Source organism: Podarcis gaigeae (genome assembly GCF_964106915.1).
Source record: "Podarcis gaigeae genome assembly, chromosome: 16".
Classification (NCBI taxonomy): Eukaryota; Metazoa; Chordata; class Lepidosauria; order Squamata; family Lacertidae; genus Podarcis; species Podarcis gaigeae.
Genome location: NC_139693.1, coordinates 9050933 through 9065672, shown reverse-complemented (window position 1 = coordinate 9065672; position 14740 = coordinate 9050933). Strand labels below are relative to the sequence as shown.

Genomic DNA, 14740 nt, shown 5'->3' with positions numbered 1-14740 from the left:
CGCTTGCTGCGGAGGGAGGAGGAGAGCGGCGCCTTCCAGCCTCGTCTCGCTTCGTGACAGCGCCAACCGAGCCTGAGAGGGAGCAGATCCGAGGGGGATCTTCCCCACCCAGCCACCCCCTCGCCGCCCGCCCTGCTCCTGTCGTGGCAGCAGACGAGCCGACTCGCCCTGACCTGCGGGGTCCCCCACGCCGCCTCCGCTCACGGCGGCGACCCGGCCCTGAACGAGCAGGAGAAGGAGCTCAAGCGGCGCCTCAAGCGGCTCTACCCGGCTGTGGACGAGCAGGAGGAGGAGTTGGAGGAGTCCCTCAGTCCCTCGCTTTGCTGCCTCCTCCCCCCCCACCCCCAAAGCTTGGAGGTTCCCCGGCAAGGGGGAGGGGAAAAAATTGAAACTTACACTTTCGTGCGTCCCTCCCGGCGTGACGCTGCGCGTTGACGTCACGGGGCTGTAATGGTGGTGTGCCTCGAGATTTTTTTCATCAATCAAGTGTGCCTTTGCCCAAAAAAGGTTGGGAAACACTGATATAGAGCTCCAGTACAACGTAACTGTAACAATTTTCTAAAACTATCCAATCACTGAATGTCACTTTCGATCCCTTATGTGCATAACTATCTACAGTATCCCCCTGCTGGCCCAGGGTGAGAACTTCAGTACATAACACAGACATTCTGCAGGAACCTCCATTCCTCCTCACCACTATGAGCTAAATAAAGAGCATGAAATCCACTATCGACTCCGAGTATATTTCACCTACTTATCTCTTTTCACCAGTAAGCCATACAGCTTCCTAAATCAGGATGTTCAGTGATTGGTATTCAGACACTGACTGCCTATTAATATGCAGGTTTCATTGAGCTACCGTGGCTGTATTAAATACTGTATCAGTAAGCCTCCCTCTCATTCAGTGTCTCCTCTTTTTAAAAAACTTTTTTTTAAAAGATTAAAAGTTTACATTCAAATATCAGACGTGCAACATGGAAATAAGATTCCAAGGAATCTCCTGGACTTCCCTCCTCCCCTTTGTGGGTCCTGTTGTTAATCACTTCCTCCGGCATCTTTTATAACAATCCACATCTTTTACATCTCCACTGTGTCCAAAATTCACCCTTAAACGACAAGTGATATTCCAATCCTAGTAACAATTTTAACTGTTTACAATGTTTTTTTAAGATAGGTTAGATAGATAGTTTATTCATTACGATCGGAGACCAGCTTATAAAACACACTTGGGGGTACAATCCAAGAAGGAAAACAAACATTTAAAACAATATAAAAGATAGGTTATACATTTCCCCCATTCCTTATTAAAATTTTGGTCTTCCTGTTTTCTTATTCTTCCGGTCATTTTAGCCATTTCCACACAATCCATCAACTTGATGGATCTGCTGTCCTTTTCTGGTAGGGACTTTCTCTTCTAGTCCCATCTCTTCTTCTAGTTCAGTGTTTCCAAAACTTTGGCCTCCAGCTGTTGTTGGACTATAACTCCCATCATCCCTAGCTAGCAGGACCAGTGGCTAGGGATGATGGGAGTTGTAGTCCAAAACCAGCTGCAGACTCAAGTCTGGGAAACACTAGCTTCCTTTTCCTCAAGACACCTTTCGGTCACATCTTGTCACAGAAACGGCCCTAAGCCAATGAAAATTTGTACGAAAAAGGACTATTTTGGGGAGGGATTCAGGGCTCTGTACAGAATCTCTCTTTCTCTCTCTTTCCTCTCCATGAGGAGCTCCCTTGACCACAAGCAACAGCCTCTCAAGCAGGCTCATTTCCAAGCCAGCTTCCTGATGGATAGCTAATCCCCAGGCATTCATGAGCCCATTTTGGCAGGCTGTTAAAATGTCACCAGCTCTTAGCTTGCTCAGAATTACGGCCTGCCCTGATCCAGCAGCCCTTGAGCAGAGCCAAGGCTGCAGCTGAGTAGGCATGGAGGCTGTATGTGTCTTGCTCTTCCAGTCTCCGAATCCACTCATGGCACCAGAGCCAATAAGGACACTGGTGGCTCTGTGAGTTAAACCACCGAGCCTAGGACTTGCCGATCGGAAGGTCGGCGGTTCAAATCCCTGTGACGGGGTGAGCTCCCGTTGCTCAGTCCCTGCTCCTGCCAACCTAGCAGTTCGAAAGCACGTCAAAGTGCAAGTAGATAAATAGGTACCGCTCCGGCGGGAAGGTAAATGGTGTTTCCGTGTGCTGCTCTGGTTCGCCAGAAGCGGCTTAGTCATGCTGGCCACATGACCTGGAAGCTGTACGCCGGCTCCCTCGGCCAATAAAGCGAGATGAGCGCGCAACCCCAGAGTCGGCCACGACTGGACCTAATGGTCAGGGGTCCCTTTACCTTACCAGAGCCGATGGTCAGTGGAGCTGGCTCGCTCGAATTTTGTCCCCTCCACTCTCCTCCTAAGACTAGGGAGGAGGAAAGTGACGGACAGTGTCACCCCATGAACTGGGAGTAAGTGTGATGGCAGCCAGGTGGGGAGTTGACTGAAGGCAGGCAGAAGTTGTTGAGGTAAAGCCTGAATCGACCAGCCTTCATCGTGGCTGCAGCATTATCTGAGTCACGTCCCACCTATGATTATCAACTCTCTTTGTTTCTTTCTTCCTGGGCTCCTTTTGCCTTTAGCTGCTGGATAACAAGCTGAAAGCCAACAGGTCAAGCTGGACCTGGTGTGGTGGTACATAGCAGGGGCCACCAGCCACATTTTCTGCCCAGCTGTCACCAAAGAGGCCTATTTCAAAAATCTCATTCCTAACTCTCTTCTGCACCTCCTTCTTCAACACGGCAATATTCTTGTCGTTCCTGCATGTGTGCCTATAACCCCACACTTGGTGTTGGTTGGGGTTTTGATGAGTTGAGTGTGTGTGCCTTTTAACTCCGAAAGCCCTTTTAGCCTCGCGCACAAAGACCATTTAAAAACAACCACACGCCGTAAGGATGAGCGCAGCTAAAAGGAAGCCATCAGAAATACATTAAAATGGTAGTATAAATAGAATTTGAAAGGCCAGCTGCATCAGGCCCCCTCTCCCTCAATTGCGTCAGTGGGAGAGACGAGAAAGGCCATTAGCTGAAAGGCCAGCTCTGAGCTGCTTCCATTCCAGCTCCTCATGATAAGAGTTCCTGTTTCACTTTAAGAAACGGTGCCTGAGTTTACTTCTTTCCTCTTCCCTGCTTGTTGCCTTTTCCTTTTGTGCCATCGCTTTTAGGCCTGCAGGCAGGGAATGCCTTGTTTTAACTTGTAGTCCACAAACAGCTCTGCGAGCCCTTTGGCTTAAAAAAGGGAGTCCAACCGCTCTAAGGGAGTCCAACTGGGACGCGGATGGCGCTGTGGTTTAAACCACAGAGCCTAGGGCTTGCCGATCAGAAGGTTGCTGGTTTGAATCCCCGTGACGGGGTGAGCTCCCGTTGCTCGGTCCCTGCTCCTGCCAACCTAGCAGTTCGAAAGCACATCAGAGTGCAAGTAGATAAATAGGTACCGCTCTGGCAGGAAGGTAAACGGCGTTTCCGTGCGCTGCTCTGGTTCGCCAGAAGCGGCTTCATCCTGCACGCCAGAAGCTGCACGCCGGCTCCCTCGGCCAATAAAGCGAGATGAGTGCCGCAACCCCAGAGTCGGTCACAAGTGGACCTAACAGTCAGGGGTCCCTTTACCTTTAACTGCTCTAAATAAGTAACACTGAGCGGGGGTTGTGGGGGGACCCTGATGGTTCTTAACTACTGTTAAAATCTTTGCCAAACGGGGCAGTCTAAAAGCAAGCTATTAAAGGTATGCTCTTTGGCTGAGCAGGGATTTGAACCCAGGTCTGCATCCCGATCACCGAATCCCAACAATCTAAATGCTACACCACAATGGTTCTTTGTTTGTCTCCATTTTCATGCACTGGAACATAGGAAACTGCTTTGTACCATGTCAGGCCATGTGACTTAGATTGTCTACACTGACTGGCAGTGGCTGTACAGGATTTCAGGCAAGGGATCTGGAGATCCTGCCTGGGTTCGAACCTGGAACCTTCTGCCTGCGAAGCAGATGCTCTGTCACTGAGCTATGATCCCTCCCTTAAATATAATAGTAAGATTTTATTATTCCTCATGGTGCTGATTTAAATAGCAAGTTGCCTCCTACCATTGGTCTGTCTATATCAGGGTTTCCCAAACTTGGGTCTCTAGCTGTTTTTGGACTACAACTCCTATTATCCCTAGCTAGCAGGACCAGTGGTCAGGGATGATGGGAACTGTAGTCCAAAAAAACAGGGTTTGGGAAACTCTGATCTACATTCACTGGCATCTGTTAGCTTGAGGGGAAGTTCAGATTAAAACAACATTTTTTTAAATACATAAAACAGGAGTGTTGAAAGGGGCATCAAGGGAAGAGAAAAGTTTAAGAACCAGACATTCAAGAGGCACAATTTTGCCCACTCCCTTTAGCATCTTCTTCTTCTTCTTCTTCTTCTTCTTCTTCTTCTTCTTCTTCTTCTTCTTCTTCTTCTTCTTCTTCTTCTCCTCCTCCTCCTCCTCCTCCTCCTCCTCCTCCTCCTCCTCCTCCTCCTCCTCCTCCTCCTTGGTCCAGTATACCTGAAGGAGCGTCTCCACCCCCATCGTTCTGCCCGGACCTGAGGTCCAGCGCTGAGGGCATTCTGGCAGTTCCCTCATTGTGAGAAGCCAAGTTACAGGGAACCAGGCAGAGGGCCTTCTCGGTGGTGGCACCCGCCCTGTGGAACACCCTCCCACTAGATGTCAAAGAGAAGGAAAACTACCAGACTTTTAGAAGACACCTGAAGGCAGCCCTGTTTAGGGAAGCTTTTAATGTTTGATGTATTACAGTATTTTAATATTTTGTTGGAAGCCGCCCTGAGTGGCTGGAGAAGCCCAACCAGATGGGCAGGGTATAAATAATAAATTATTATTATTATTATTATTATTATTATTATTATTATTATTATGGATGACTGCTGCTGTTTTATATTTTGGCTGCTGTTTTATATTTTGGGGGCTGTGAGAAGGGCTTTAAGTTCCCAAGCCCTGGCCTGTGGTCCAGCGCCAAGGGCCTTCTGGCAGTTCCCTCATTGTGAGAAGCAAAGCTACAGGGAACCAGGCAGAGGGCCTTTTCGGTAGTGGCGCCCGCCCTGTGGAACGCCCTCCCACCAGATGTCAAAGAGATAAACAACTACCTAACGTTTAGAAGACATTTGAAGGCAGCCCTATTCGGGGAAGTTCTTAATGTGTGACTTTTTAATGTATTTTTAATCTTTGTTGGAAGCTGCCCAGAGTGGCTGGGGAAACCCAGCCAGATGGGCGGGGTACAAATAATAAATTATTATTATTATTGTTATTATTGTTATTATTGTTATTATTAATTACCACCGGTATCATGCTGTGAAATGCATGGGCTGGGGGGGCTGGGGAGGTCCGTGGAAAAAAATGTGTAACTCTACTCTCGGCCTTCGCTCTCTGTCCCAGCGCATTGCGATCCGGACCTGCCCACCTCCCTTCCTCTCCTGCCGCGGCTGTGAATTGTAAACGCTTCTGCTCGCTCCCTTGACAGCTTAATTGCAATTTTGGGAAGTGGCTGACAGGCGTCGGAAAACAAGAAGCCTGACTTGAGTAAAGAGGTCGTTAGGAGGATCGATCGAAGGAGGGAGAGAGCGAGGGGATAATGTACTGCTGTACAGAAAATATATTTTACGGCGGGAGAGAGAGAGAGAGAGAGAGAGCGCATGTTTAGTTGGCCGCAGATCTCTGTGCCATCTTTGTCCTTGCGCCAGCATGGCTCAGGCAGGCAGCATCACTTGGGGGCAAGATGAGGATGAAGATGGAGAAATTCTTGGAGGAAGGGTGCCCTTGAGCCCAGAGTATCGTGTTTCCCTTTCTGATGGTGAGAGCCATTTGACAGAGGAAACACACTACATCGTTGGAAGTTTTTAAACAGAGGTTGGATGGCCATCTGTCAAAGATTATTTAGCTGTGAATCTTTCCTTGCAGGGGGGTTGGACTACATGACCCATGGGGTCCCAGCTCTATGATTTTACTTTGATAAACTCATTTAATTGTCCTTTAACACCAGCTCTGTTGGGATGGGGAACCTGCAGCCCTCCAAATGTATTATTATTATTATTATTATTATTATTATTACTACTACTACTACTACTACTGATAGATCAGTTGGTTAGAGCATGTTGCTGATAATACTGTGATGGACTGGGACTGGGACTTGGAACCAGAGGAGACTCACTCTGTACTGGATCCTCTGCCTCAGGCATCATCTGAACCAAGTCTGGAGCTTGATCCTGAAGAGTCCCAGTCTGCACAGGTTCCCCTGCAACAAGCACCAGCTGGGCCGAGTCAGGGGCCTGAGCCTGCCCTGGCTCCAGATGTGGGGATGACCTCATTGCCTTCAGCTGGGCCATCACTTACAGCTGCTCCACTACTGGTTGGGTCAGGGGAGGCTGAGGCAGCCTCTGTGTCTAGTAACCCACCGACGTCTCCTGAGCTGCAGAGACTCAGGTCTGGGAGAAGGAGAGACCTCAGTACTCGCAGGAGGAGAGCTCACCTTCGGGCGAGACAGGGAGGTGAGTCGCCAGGGGATCAGGACCGGCCGCTACCCCGACAAAGATAAAAGGCTGTTAGATCCTGCCCCAGGTAGTGGGAGCAACATTTCTGTATGCTAGATCCTGCCCCTGTCCTTGCCTGGTTTCCTGCCTCGTGTCCTGCCTTGGCCCTGTCGGACTGACTCCCAGCAGAACCTTCGGATTCTGGTCTGGTCCTGGACTGCGTTTCATGGGTTACCCCAGGCCCAGCACAAATACCAAGTTTGTAGGTTTGATCCCCAAATCGGACAGCTGCATATTCCGGCATTGCAGGGGTTTGGACTACTTATGATTCTCAGGGTCCCTTACAACTCTACAATTCTACGATGATGATTTAAACTTATTGCCGCCTTCTCACCATCAGGTCCCAGGACAGCTCCCAACAGTTTAAAATTAAATATTAAAAACTCTTAAGCCAGGATCAAACCATACTTTACAGTGGCGTAGCGTGGGTTGTCAGCACCCGGGCAAGGCAAGTAATTTGCATCCCCTAACCTGTGGATTTGCGCCCCCTAACCCGTGGATTTGCGCCCCCTAACCCTAACCCCCAGATGTTGCGCCCGGTGCGGCCGGCCGGCCCCTGCACCCCCCACGCTACGCCACTGATACTTTATTATTCCAGCTTTTGAGCTAACCATCATTTACAACTACGTTTATCATCCCTGACCATTAGGCAAGCTGGCTGGGGCTGATGGGTCCAAAGATATCAGGTGGGCCAGAAGTTCCCCATCACAGCTGTACAGTGGTACCTTGGTTCTCAAATGCCTTGGTTCTCAAACGCTGAAAACCTGGAAGTAAATGTTCCAGTTTTTGAATGTTTTCCGGAAGCCGAAATCCAATGCGGTTGTCGGCTATTGTTTCTGGGGCGCCTGCACCAATCAGAAGCTGCGTCTTGGTTTTCGAACATTTCGGAAGTCAAATGGACTTCTGGAATGGATTAGGTTTGGCACTTGGTTTTTTCTATTTGCCGTATTTTTCGCTCTATAAGACGCACCAGACCACAAGACGCACCTAGTTTTTGGAGGAGGAAAACAAGAAAAAAAATATTCTGAATCTCAGAGCCAGAACAGCAAGAGGGATCGCTGCGCAGTGAAAGCAGCAATCCCTCTTGCTGTTCTGGCTTCTGGGATAGCTGCGCAGCCTGCATTCGCTCCATAAGACGCACACACATTTCCCCTTACTTTTTAGGAGGGAAAAAGTGAGTCTTATACAGCAAAAAATACGGTATTTTGCATTTTTGTTTGTGTGGCTTTTTTGGTTAATTTGTTTTTGTGGCTGTGTGGAACCCAGTTCAGCTACTGATTGACTGATCTGTGTGACTGTGGAAATGGATAAAAGCCCCCCATCCAAACAATGACTATCATCGGTGCAGGTAAGAAAAAATAATGATTTTAATTTTTACCATCTACAATACTGTCTTATTTTATAGTACAGTACATTGATTATTAGGGACGCGGGTGGCACTGTGGGTTAAACCACAGAGCCTAGGACTTGCCGATCAGAAGGTCGGTGGTTCGAATCCCCATGACGGGGTGAGCTCCCGTTGCTCGGTCCCTGCTCCTGCCAACCTAGCAGTTCAAAAGCACATCAAAGTGCAAGTAGATAAATAGGTACCTCTCCGGCGGGAAGGTAAACGGCATTTCCGTGTGCTGCTCTGGTTCACCAGAAGCGGCTTAGTCATGCTGGCCACATGACCCGGAAGCTGTATGCTGGCTCCCTCGGCCAATAAAGTGAGATGAGCGCCGCAACCCTGGAGTCGGTCACGACTGGACCTAATGGTCAGGGGGCCCTTTACCTTTACATATTGCTTCCATTTTATGGATCCATGGTCTCATTAGAAAGTAAAATTCATGTTAAATTGCTTTTTTAGGGGTTGTTTTTAAAAGTCTGGAATGGATTAAGCCGTTCTGCATTACTTTCTATGGGAAAGCGCGCCTTGGTTTTGGAATGCTTTGGTTTTGGAACAGACTTCCAGAACAGATTAAGTTTGAGAACCAATGTACCACTGTAACACAAAGACCAAACAATTGTGACACCCTGCCAAGCTGATCGTAGCCTATCAGTTGTATCTTATAATCTCTTTCTCTCTCTCTCTCCCCCCCCCCCATTTTTGTTATTTATGTCAGATGGCAGCAAGTGGGCATGACCAGTCACTCTGGCAAACCATGCTAGCTTTGCCTTGGCAAGGTGGAATCTGCCTCTGCTTCTTCTATTCTTGGCAGACTGCTCGACAGTTTTGGCTTGATTCAAGCATCACACCCAAAACAAGCCTTGTTTTTGTTTTTTACACCTGAACCTTTTGGGCACTTTCCAATGCAATGCTAAATGCTTCTGGCGTGAGCTGGCGTGAGCTAGAGGCTCCTGTCTTCCTCCCTCTTGTGCTGCCTCTGGGGTGGAGAAGGTTCCACCTCTGCTTTTAAACTAGCCAGAGTTCCTTGTTATGCCAGAACTTAGGGAAACACTGGTTAGTTTAAACCAACTGGGTGGTCTACTCTCATCATCCCTAGCATGACCAATAGTCAGGGATAACGAGAGCTGGAGTCCAATAACATCTGGAGGGTTGAATGTTCCCCAACCCTGGTTTAAATGGAGAGAGAAGGAAGTGTTCATCAACTCAAGGATTGCAATTCCCTATGGATTGCCTTTGGGGCTAGAGCCAAAGAGAAAATTGGGCAGAGCAATGGATGTGACTCTTTACTGAGCTATGGCCCTTCCCTAAAACATAGGGACAGAGGAAGCTGCCTTATACCAGTTCACACGATTGGATTCCTCTTAGCTCAGTAGTGTTTACACTGACTGGCAGCAGCTCTCCCGGATTTCAGGCAGGGGGCCTTCTTCCACCCTACTTGAAGATGCCAGGGTTTGAACCTGGGACCTTCTGCAACAAGTAGATGCTGTACCACTGAGCGATGGCACTCATAGAACATTGGCAGCAGAGGCAACAAGATGAGAGAAATGAGATCGCTGTGTTTTGTGCCTTGAAGATGGGAGCTGTGGGGAAAACCATTGGGTGAGTGGTCGATGATTCATATCTTGCTTCCTTTCATAACACATCACACCCGATGCATAATGAATGGTGCAAGCTTGCCCATGAAGTCATGCCTTGTTGCTGCATAGGGACTGGGGTTTGGTGAGTGGGGGGAAAGAAGGGAGGCAGAAAGAGATCCGAAGAATTATATGGAAAGGGACGATAATGTGGGTGGAGTTTGGGAATCCAAAGGGTATATAAATATAGTTTGCTTTATTTTTACTTTGCTTTGCTATTGGTATGGAAATTGGGAAAGACATGGAAGGTCGACTTTAGGAAAAATGTTTAAGAAAAAATAATGAGGTATAAATATTGATGTGTAAATTTGGTTAAGTTAAAACTGATCTTTTTTTAAATGGCTAAATTAAATGAAAATAAGGTTCGTAAATATAAATTGAGGAAATGGAAGAAAGAAGAAAAATAAAATAAAATAATAATATGTTAGAATAAATTAAATTAAGTTAAAATGGAGAAGTAAATTAAGGATTTGCTGAACCAATAATTTAAATTGGAATACAAGAAGGGGAGGGGTGAGGAGGTCTGAGAAACAAGTTAAAAGAAAATAAGTATTTGAACTTTCAGGTGTTTTTAATTGTTTTTATTTTTAAGTTTTGGATTTTTGTATCTTTTTTGTTTATTTTTGTCTTTGTTTTTATATGTGTTGTTCCTTTTTGAAAATGCTAATAAATATTCATCTTAAAAAAAAGATAATGTAAATATAGAATGTTGTTTATGGGATTTCAGCAGTGGGGCTTGGAAGGTCATGCAAGGGCAGCCCAGACCCCTCGAGGCTCACAGAAGACCTGCCTGTCACTCAGCACCCTTCTCTCATCCATCTTCCTTTCATTGCTCTACATGTGAATCCAATATTTCTCTCTCTTTAACATAGAAATGAGGAAACTGAGGACCTCCAGATGTTGCTGTACTACAGCTCCCATCACCCCAGACTTCCTGGGCCTGATGGGAGTTGGAGTCCAGATGGCCCCAACTTCCCCATCCTTGCGAAAGAGAGAAAGAAGAGTTGTAAAGACCTCTTCTCTTCAGGAGCGAGTCTCCTCTAAAGCAGAGGTTGGGAACTATGGGCCCAGGGGCCATACGCATCCCTTGGGGCTTCCCTGGGACCCTCCTCAACCTGCACACCCACCCGTGCCACACCCCTCACTCACCCTGCTTGGCTTGGGGTTTTCCCCTGGCTATAATGTGTCCTTGACCTTCTTCCTTGCTGAACGGAGGACAGAGAAGTGTGTCTATGAAGACATTCAGCTACTGGTCATTGGTAAAATCAGCCACCTTTAAAAAAGTAGTTACATAGAAACAAATAACCTTGATCTATTCAGGAATGGGGGAACTGTGGTCTTCTAGACGCCACTGGACTCCGGTTTCCATCATCCCTGACCACTGGTCAGGCAGAATGGCACTGATGGGGAATTCAGCAACATCTGGAAAGACAAAGGCTACCCAGCACTGGACTGATTGGGTAAACATTGCAATAATGATGCTTGCTGTTGCTTAGTACAGTGGTACCTCGGGTTACAGACGCTTCAGGTTACAGACTCCGCTAACCCAGAAATAGTACCTCGGGTTAAGAACTTTGCTTCAGGATGAGAACAGAAATCGTGCTCCGGCGGCAGCAGGAGGCCCCACTAGCTAAAGTGGTGCTTCAGGTTAAGAACAGTTTCAGGTTAAGAACGGACCTCCGGAACGAATTAAGTTCTTAACCCAAGGTACCACTGTACATGTATAGAATATTTCACATGGGCAAAGTCTGTTGCATATCTAAAGCAATCCTTATGGCAGTCTTGCAGAGCAGACTAGGGAAAATGTTATTTCCCCTAATTGATGGCTGGGAGGGGCGGTGCTGTACCAGAGATGTGGGGAATGGTACCTGTGGATGAGCTGGCAATGGCCTCAGCTGCTTAGCCACCAGGGACCCTGGTGTCCTTTGGAGTCTGGATGCTGGAGGCTAGCAGTAACTCACAAGTAACTGTGGTTCATCCGTCTTCCTCGCCGCTGCTGCTCTGTGCAGCTCTCCTGCGCGACAGGGCTGGAATTCCCTCTGAGAGTTAACTATACATACTGCACACACACATACACCCAACTACATGATTAACTGTGATTCCTCTTGGCATGCATGAGAGAGGAAAGGATGTTAAGTTGCCCTTCTACAATGCACACACGGAATGGATTTGCCTGCCAGAACAGGCATTGCAAATTCCAAATTACCTACACAATGTTTATAAAGTTCTGCTTGCGTGAGCATCATCTGATCCTCCGCAGGAATGTGACAGAAGTTTAGAAGATCAGGAGTGATGTGATGTTGAAGAGAATGTAGTGTGAAATGTTTCTCTCTCTCTTTTTTTCTCTCTCTACTTCCACCACTCCTCCCTCAAAGCACTATCCCTTGAAATGGGCTAGGTAGGCATTTCCTGTTAAGAGAAATGGCTGGATTTCCTTTTAGAGCAGGTAGGGGGAACATGCGGCCATCCAGGTGTTTCTGGTCTTCAACTCGCATCATTCCTAACCATTGGCCATGCTGCCTGGCGCTGATGGGAGTTGGACAACATCTGGATGGCCGCATGTGCATTTAATATGTGATCCCTGACAGGTTGGGACATGTGTCTAGGAAATAGCTTCTGGCCCTCCTGATGTTGCTGGACTCCAGCTCATCATCATTCCTGACCATTGACCATGCTAGCTGGTGCTGATGGGAGTTGGAGTCCAAGAATTTATGGAGAACCAGACATTCCCCATTCCTTATCTAATAAATAACCTAAAGAATTCTGCTCTGTGGCTTTGTTTAAGACAGTCTGATGGACACACAGGGTTCTTCTCTGTTGAATCCATTTTCAAGGTTGCTCTACTCCACAATAGGAGATGGATCGTGTTCATGGAGAACAAGACTTTGGGCATTTCATTAGCTAGAAAATGTTGTGTGTGAGGCATCTATAAGGGGAGGGAATCTACAGGTCAACACAAAACAGCAAGAACCTAGATGCAAGGCATCTAATTTATCTACTGGAAGCTGCAGAATACCCAGATGTTAAACCTGCTGCCTTGAGAGAGTCCACCCTCTCTGGATGATCCCTCATTTTAAATATTGTGGGGTGGTTTTTGTTTTTAATGAATATCTCACTCCCCCTGCAATTCACTTCAAAACAGCTTCCAATTAAAAAAGACACAGTCAACATTATGTATTAAAAGAAACCCATCACAGTAACAGCCAAATTATTCTAGGCCTGTAAGGCCCAGTTTGTGCAACTGCACCATTCAAATACTTAGTAAAGGGCCCCTTCTGCAACAGGAGTGGGGAGCCTGTGCCCATCAAGGCTTGGTTGGACAATGATTCCCATCACCCCGACTGTCAGCCAGGCTGGCCAGGGATGGTGGGAGCTGGAGTCCAGCGATGTCAGGAAGACTGCAAACTCCCATTCCCTACTCAACACTGTCTGCAACTGCCATACAACTGTCCTCTCATAGAAGTCTTGCAAGAACCCAATACCCAGTGGAGGCTGGTCAATTAGGGCACTGCCCCATCAAGCTTAGTGTGCCTGCCTTTTGACTCATAACCAGGCTGGGGTTGGCCCTGCCTGTTGGCACCCTTAGTCTCAGTGATGCCCCTTGCAGAACTCAGCAGGGAAGAGGGGGATGGGGACAAAACTATAATCAGTTAGCTCTGCCTGTCATTGGCTCTGGCTCCGCCTACTGCCGGGCTCCCTGCCTTCCGCCCCACCAGCCCCAATGAGCACCAGCCACCAAAGCCAATAACCGCCAGATCACCATCTAGTGCTCCTATCAACCTCTCCTCCATCTTCATATCACTCAGAAGATCCTCCGGCGTTTGCTGGTTCTCCCCTTCTCTCTCTCCCTCTTTTCTTGTTTCCTTCTCTCTCTCTCATCGTCATCGTGCCTGGGGTTATGAACTTTCCTGCAGCTGCCCCTTGCTGGAAGACAGATGGAGCTAGCTGGACTGTCGGACAGAGCCAGTCCCATGGAGTTTCCCTGGGGCTATCCTCCAGCTGTAAACAGTCGTGCCTAAGGGGAACCTAAACTCAGCCCCCATCCTGCTGCCCCACTCCGCAGCCTCTTTCCCCTTGCCTAGTGCGGTTCCTCGGATGGAGGATGGGCAGATAAATGACCTTCCCAGATTCCCCCCTCCCGTTTTTTCCCCTTTCCTTTTTTCTTTTTGAGGAGAGGGAAACTTCAGCATGAGTTGGCCTGTTGAGAGGGAAGTCGCCTTGCCCACCCTAAGTACTGGTTAGGCAGGAGCTGGACGGGGCGATCTGGCTTCCCCGCTAAGCCATCGGCGGCCTGTCAAATCTCTGCCCAGCTGAGTAACTGACGTATTTTTCAAGAGCATCATTTGGAGACACAATAAAAATAGAAGCTCGTACTCGCGACCGGCAGCGGCTCCCCTCCCTAGGAAGCCGAGAGGAGGAAAGGGCGCACTGTCTGATTCTAAACAAAGCCTCTGCTTTCATTTAGAGTAGGATGCTAGTCTTGGGGGAAAGGGAGCCCTAAACGCTATAGGGAAAGGAGGGGATTACACTTACTTCTCAAGATCCCAAGAAGGCAGAGGCAGATCAGAAGAGCCATTGAAGCGGGTGGGCGAGGAATCTTCTCCCTCAAAATAAAGACATTGCCTCTGTCCTTACGCGTTCCACACACCCCCCTCCAATATGGGGGGGTTACAATCCAAGTGGTGCAGGCGGTTCCGGCAGCTCCTAGGATTGAATGAGGTGTAGGGGTGTGTGTGTGTGTGTGTGTGGAGGTGGGGAGACTGCAGAGAATGGAGGCTTCTCTGAGTAGTTGGGGGGGGGGGCACCGCAATCTCTAACCCAGCCCAAGTTCCTTCTAAGTCGCCCCCCACCTTTCGGCCGCTGTCCGTGGTGCTGAAGTCCAAGCCGGCGCTTCCTCTTTCGGGGCAACGGCGCGCTCTCCGTGGTGCTGGAGCGCTTTGCCGCTGTCCCTGGTGCTGAACGGACCGTCAGCCCCGCCGGAGAGCCATGCGCAAAAACCCGGGAGCCCCCATCCACTCACTCACCCACCTACCAACCTACCCACGCCTCGACCTCGCCTGGCTCGCCAAGGCGATGCGCAGGAGAACCTGTGAAGGGGCCGAGATGATGCTCGGGAGGGCGA

General features: G+C 48.5%; 1 protein-coding gene across 1 annotated transcript in view; it reads right to left on the bottom strand.

Annotated features, from left to right (window-relative positions):
• CHRNB2 (cholinergic receptor nicotinic beta 2 subunit) overlaps positions 1-14298 on the bottom strand; it is a 33134-nt gene extending 18836 nt beyond the window's left edge. The window contains exon 1 of the mRNA XM_083715844.1: positions 14152-14298. Coding sequence (XP_083571970.1) covers positions 14152-14194 — 43 coding nt within the window. The 5' untranslated portion in view covers positions 14195-14298. The remainder of the gene's footprint in view (positions 1-14151) is intronic.
• Between the last annotated feature and the right edge of the window lie 442 nt (positions 14299-14740).